At 39.8% G+C, this 6908-nt stretch overlaps 1 protein-coding gene across 1 annotated transcript; it reads left to right on the forward strand.

Moving 5' to 3' along the window:
• Positions 1 to 2849: 2849 nt before the first annotated feature.
• Positions 2850 to 5209, forward strand: LOC113751887. The gene is made up of 2 exons (XM_027296035.1): positions 2850 to 3540; positions 4902 to 5209. Exons 1-2 carry the CDS (start codon positions 2850 to 2852, stop codon positions 5207 to 5209), a joined length of 999 nt encoding a protein of 332 aa, XP_027151836.1.
• Positions 5210 to 6908: the final 1699 nt, after the last annotated feature.

Raw genomic sequence — 6908 nt, forward strand, 5'->3', positions numbered from 1 at the left:
TCTCAAGAAAGAAATAATTGGCATCGTATGCGGTGAACTTCTTGCTGAGATAATAGATGGCTTGTTCATCCTCAATTCTGCAAAATTCCACTTGACATCCCCTAAAGTAGATAACCACTGCATCCCCAGGACTACTTCACAACTACCTACAAGTAGCACTAGTACGTCTCCCTCAAATTCTTGTCCTTGCATTCTCCACTGGAACCCTGGGCATAGGGTGGTTGTAGTGAGGGAGTTTCCATCTGTTACGACTACTTTAACAGGCACGACTTACACTGTTCTCAGATCAAATTTCCTCACCATGTTGGGGTGTAGGAAATTGTGGGAACTCCCACAATCTATAAGGATACTGAAGACTCTTCTGTCAATTTGACCATGTATTCTCATCGTCCTGAAATTAGGAACCATCAAGCTGCACATGGCATTTGTGGAGATTTGAGCTAGGTTGCCTTCTGTCAACAATGCCTGATCATCATCCTCCAAGCCTTCTGATTCATGCTCTTCAATCCCTTCTTCAATGCACTCAATCCTGTAAAGTTGCTTTCTCTTGCACTGGTGGCCTGGGCTATACCGTTCATTGCACCAATAACATAGTCCCTTGGCTCTTTTTTCATCCATCTCTGCAATGCTTAAGAACCTGGAGTTTCGTCTCTGCCCCTCCAGATTACTCACTCCCCTTTCTCCTGGGTTCGGTAATATAGGGGTGTTGTTTAAGCTACCTTGTCTGGAGTAGTTCATACTGGTGCCAGCATTTGGGGAATAAGAGGTGGGCACTCTCGATGGTCCCGGGTACTTGCTTTGTTTCCAGGCACTCGGAATTTTGGCTTGTCCCACTGCATGCTGTAGGTCACGTAGCATAAACATCCTCACTGCCAACTGAATTTCTTCCTTCAGCCCCCTTATGAAGCAACTTACTACATATTGCTCCGGAAGTTCCACTCGATTCAGTAGTTCTTCGAATGACTCCTGATACTTCTTCACAGTTCGATTCTGTTTTAAGCTCTTCAGATCACCCATGGGATCATCATAAAGGCAGTCTCCAAACCTTGACCCTAACGCCCTCACGTACTTCTCCCATGAGGGTGGATCTCTGGAAATCCTACCTTTCATGAAAACTTGATGCCATTGAAGAGCTTTACCCTCTAAATGCATCGCAGCAATCCTGACCTTCGCTTTTGATAGTGTTTCATCTATTTCAAAAAATTGATCGCACTTGTATAACCAGCTCTTGAAGTCGTCTCCTCCAAATTTGGGGAACTCGATGTGAGAGAATCTGGTCGGAGCCTGATAACTACCCCCACAACTTCCTTGATGATCATTTTCAGAAATGCGTGGGGATTCTCGTTGTCCTTGACTCTTTTGGCTACAAACTTCCACCACTAAGTTCTTGATTGCTTTCAATTCTCGTTCGAATTGTTCGCTCTGTTCTTGCAGCAAATTCCTAATAGTTTCTTCGAACCTCCGGTTCTCTTGACCTCTAGTGCCTTCTGCCATTCTCACTGGACTTTCCTACCGAGCTGGGATGAACCAGCTCTAATACCACTGATACAGAAGACAGAAAAAGACCAAATTTCCCTTATCAGAAGAGGTAAAAATGGAGAACACCTCTTGGTGATGAAGGAGAGAGTTTCTTATTGATGATCAGATTTAGGAGAGAGATTTTGGAGGAAAATGAAATGATCCAAACATCGGCTGCCTATCTTCTTCAGCTCCTATCCTTTTATGCGTGTAGAGCGGCGGTGGAAGGAGAATTAGTTATAACTATTCCACCGCCTTTCCATAATTGTGCCATGCATGTGACTTGTACGTAACTAATTTCCTGCCCATACATGGCACTTACTATTTCTGTTTGGCAGTTACAAGAATTCAAACAAGAAAACAATTACAGAAAGAATACAAAGTCTGCTTATTACAAAAATGCCCATGGTGATTATCTATGTATGTAACACAAAGAGACTAGCTATTGCAATGATCGCAAGAGGTAGCCCTTGACGATTTTGGGAATTTTGACCCCAATACCTAACAGTTCCTTGGGACAACCTGCATCATAAAATGTCATCATTTGCATTGATTTCCAACTTTCATCATCAGAAAGCAAACCAAGACAATGTGGAACACAACTCCAGATTTAGGTTGAGAGGTCACATCATATAATCGAAACTACACTTTCGTTCCCACCATTTGGGAATGACCTTTCCAATTCCTTCCATGCAGTAATGTCTCATACATCATCCATGACTATAAGATACCTGTTTTGCTTCAGCCGCAGGTGCCAGTATTCTAGGAATTAAATCAAGATTATTTTCTGTTAGTTTCTTAATTGGAGTTGGTTGGAATTAGTATAGTTTGGGTCTACGTCTAGCTAGTTGAGTTCCAGTCTAACTAGGATGCTTGATGTCCAATTCCAATGTGGTCTTTGATTCATTAGATGGTGTGGACAAAATCCCTGAGCAATATGGAGACTTGGTGCCCATATATATATGTGTAGTACTAGTCTGCTTGTGTGTGGCATGTAAAGGAGCCGAGAGACTTATAAAGAAATATTGGTTTTGCCTCCTGAAGCTTTTCATAGTTCTTCTTTTGTTTTGTTGCCTCGCTTCGTCATAAATAGTGCTATTGCTTATCCCTTTTCTATTCCTTATCCTTCGCTGCCTAATTAATTCATTGAGTGAAATTTATTTGTTGTTATCCTGTGGGTTTTATTTCTACAAAGTGGTATCAGAGCTCTAGGCTTTGATCCTGTGGTTTGTTCGCAAAATTGGGGCTTGGAGCTTGTTTATGAAATCAAAGTATGGATCCGCATTATTTGCACAATTGGTAAAAATGATTTTGAGACTTGGAGGTCGATAATGAAGAACTTGTTCCAAAATATTGGAGTTTGGAATATTGTCGAAACAGGATATACGAAACCGGTAGCAGGTATAGAATTATCAAGTGATGCAGTTAAAGAATTAGAGAGAAATAGACAGTTGGATTACAAGGCAATGTATTATCTCAACACTCAAGTCCAGTTGCATGTTGCAAAAAAATTTATACATGCAAAGTCGGCAAAAGAGGCTTGGAAAATTTTAGTGAACTCAAATCGAGGTGCTACTAAAATGAGCAAAATCAGATTGCAGGAACTTAGGAGACAATTTGAGTTGGCCCAAATGAAATCCACGGAATCAATTAAAGATTTTATTGGTACAATTAAAGAAATTTTCAATGATATGGAGTCCAATGGTGAAAATTTGGAAAAGGTTAGAGTTGTTGAAAAAGTTCTGAGATCTCTAACTGCCAAATTTTACACCAAGAAGACGGTCCTTGAAGCCACAAAGGACTTTGAAAATTTGTCACTTGCTGAATTGGAAGGTGAATTGCTGACGTATGAGATGTCCCTGAATCAGCAGCCATCAGATACGGTAGAGGAGGTATTACAAGCCAAGGTGGATCACCCAAAAGGAAAAGAGGAGGTGAATCGTATGGACACAAATCAATGGGGCCAGAACTTCAGGGGTAGAGGACGTGGAGGCAGAGATAACTTTCGTGGTCGTGGAGGAGGTAATTATTCTTACCACCCCAGAAACAATTCTAATAGAGATCAGGAAAACAATCAACAGCAGAATCAAAAAAATAATTTTCAAAGGCGTGATAGATCTAATGTCAAATGTTATAATTGTAGTAAAATTGGACATTATTAGAATGAATGTTGGTCTAATAAAGAGGTGCATGCTAAAGTGGCTGAAAATAGTGGTGATAGACAGGAGACCTTATTATTTTCTAGTTCTGCAACTGAAGAGTCTATGAAGAATGATTGGTTTATTGATTCTGGTTGTAGCAATCATATGTGTGGTAAAAAAAAGATGTTTTCTGACCTGGATGAATCTTTTCATGCATTTGTGAGATTTGGAAATAATGAAAAGGTGCCTGTTCTTGGAAAAGGAAAAATTAGAATTATCTTGCAAGATGGATCCTCGAATTATAATTCTAATTTTTTTATGTGCCAAGTTTATATCATAATTTGTTGAGTTTGGGACAACTATCCGAGAAAGGTTATGATCTACATTTTAAATATGGTGATGGCACCATAAGTGATGAACAATTGGGATTAATTGCCAAGGTAAAAATGAACCGCAGTCGTTTGTGGCCTATTTCTCTTAACTGTGGTGATTTACCTTGCTTTAATTCCATGACTTGTGATAATTCTTTGGTATGGCATATGCGTTTTGGGCATTTGAATTTTAGGAGTGTGAAATTTCTTGCAAGAAAGAAATTAGTTATTGGGCTGCCTTCTGTTGAGTTTCCTGATAAGAAGTGTGAGTCTTGTATTTTGAGAAAGAGGCACAAGGATCCTTTTCCAAAAGGCAAGGCTTGGAGGGCTAATCGACCGCTTGAACTGATTCATTCAGATTTATGCTCAGTTAAAGTTCCTTCCAATGGTGGTAGTAAGTATTTTATTACCTTCATTGATGATTTCAGTAGGAAGACATAGGTGTATTTTTTAAGAAATAAATTTGATGCATGTAATGTGTTTAAAAAGTTCAAATAGTATGTAGAGAAGCAGAGTGGCTACTTAATCAAAATTTTGAGAACTGACAGAGGCACTGAGTATCTTGTTTGTGATGACTATTTGGTGGAAAGTGGTATAAAACATTAATTGACAGCCAAATATACACCTCAGCAAAATGGTGTGGTAGAAAGGAAAAATAGGACTGTGATGGACATGGTGAAATCTATGATGCACTCCAAAGATATTCCTATATCCTTTTGGGCAGAAGCAGTATCTTGTGCTATTTATGTTTTGAATAGATGTCCTACTAAATGCAATTTTGGGAAAACCCCATAAGAGGTTTGGACTGGCATGAAACCGGATATTTCTCACTTCAAGGTATTTGGCTGTCTTGCATATGCGCATGTTCCAGATTATTTGAGAAAGAAATTAGATGACAAAGCAGAGAAGTGTATTTTTATTGGATATAGTCATGAGACTAAGGGGTATAAGTTATTCAATCCAAACACAGGAAAGGTGATTGTTAGCAGAGATATAATGTTTGATGAACATGGAGTTTGGGATTGGTCCAGGAAAGATCTTAAGACATCGCCAAAGTATCCATCCATTTCTCCCATTATGGGACCGAGTGCTAGTAAGCAAGTAGTGGAGCAAGTTGTGCACTCTTATGGTGATCCCTCAACTTCTACTATTCAGGTTGAGACATCCAGCCGACCATAGAGAGAACGCCGCATGCCAGACCGATTTGTTGATTATGTTGTTGGCAAAGATGATGATTTAACTGATGAAGCAATTATGAATTTTGCTCTTTTTGCAGATTGTGATCCTGTCTCATTTGAAGAAGCTGTCAAAGATGATCATTGGGTTCGTGCAATGGATGAAGAAATTCATGCCCTTGAGAAAAATGATACATGGGAGTTGACCACTATCCCACCTGAAAAAAAGCCAATTTGAATGAAATGGGTATATAAGACCAAATATAAGCCAATAGGAGAGGTGGATCGCTTCAAAGCGAGATTGGTTGTCAAAGGCTATAAGCAGAAGGCAGGTATTGATTATTTTGAAATTTTTGCACCAGTTGCCAGACTTGATACGATTCGTATGATTGTATCACTTGCTGCAAATAATTGCTGGAAAATTCATCAAATGAATGTGAAAAAATGGTTTTCTTGAAGAAGAGGTATATGTTGAGCAGCCTGTAGGTTATGTTAGAAAGGGTCAAGAAGACAAAGTATATAGATTGAAAAAAACATTATATGGTTTGAAACAAGCTCCTAGAACTTGGTACACTCGCATTGATACTTATTTTGTTCAGCATAGTTTTCTGAGATATCCGTACGAGTATACTTTGTACATCAAATTCAACCCTAAAGGAGATGTTCTTATTGTACGCTTATATGTGGATGTGATACGAATCTCGTTGGTGAGGAGATTCGCGACCCAAGATCACTTGTTGGATTTGACGTCGGATGCAAGAAACGATGGCAGCGGAAACCCTACGACCCCTCTAATCCCCGTGACTACGAACTTGTTGATACTATCTCAACCCGTAATCAAACGAATTAGTGAACCTCAAGCAAGTGTAGAAGGTGCCACAATCCAAGTGCGATTCTTGAATTGATAAGCCGAACAAGAACACTAAAGTATAACTCTAAGTTGTTCAAGGTTTGCTCGAAAGCTATGGAGAAAACTCTCAATATTTTTATCATAAAAGTGTCTCCCTTTGTGGGAGTAATGGGGTGTCTTATATAAGCTACAAGTAAACCCTAAACTAGTAAGGAAAAGGAACTAAGGTGTGCTAATATGGGCCTCGATGAGTCGGGCCTCAAATGGGCTTTCCCTCCAAGGCAGCTCACCTTAACAAATAATGATGACTAAAAAGCAATCTTACCCTTGGCATTTCTATGTGCAACATGCACCGAGCCAATTATTCAATCTAATCAACTATTGTGGAATTAAATGACTATAATGCGAATCTCGCTAACTAGGGTTTGGTAAGACCCTAATACTCAGGTGTAGCTTCAATGCTCAATACCGGACCGCGATCACCTTCACTTGAGTGTATGAATCCTGCAAAGGACTTGTGTATGGCCTGAATAAGTACACTGAGTTGCTCACGAAGTCTCTTTGCTCGAGCTCTAGTAATGGATCCACTTGGAGCTTGCATGCGATCCTCACCCCTTTGATCACTCGAGCCATTATAGACGTGGTCACGTACTATGATGCTATCATTCCCCTCCTCTTGAGAAGGATTTGCCCTCAAATCAAAAGCATCATCTGTATCAAAAGGGGCTAAGTCAAAAACATTAAATGTAGCACTAACGCCATACTCACCAGGAAGATCAAGTTTGTAGACATTGTCATTGATGCGCTCCAACACTTGAAAGGGTCCATCACCCCGTGGTTGTAATTTGTTTCT

This window comes from Coffea eugenioides, chromosome 11 (assembly GCF_003713205.1).
Source record: "Coffea eugenioides isolate CCC68of chromosome 11, Ceug_1.0, whole genome shotgun sequence".
Classification (NCBI taxonomy): domain Eukaryota; kingdom Viridiplantae; phylum Streptophyta; class Magnoliopsida; order Gentianales; family Rubiaceae; genus Coffea; species Coffea eugenioides.

What these genes read in the sequence shown, in the direction of transcription:
- LOC113751887 (XM_027296035.1), top strand. Translation starts at nt 2,850, where the DNA reads ATGAAGAACTTGTTCCAAAATATTGGAGTTTGGAATATTGTCGAAACA. An exon ending in CTTTCGTGGTCGTGGAGGAG is followed by an intron (nt 3,541 to 4,901) that starts GTAATTATTCTT and finishes CGCATGTTCCAG; the next exon opens with ATTATTTGAGAAAGAAATTA.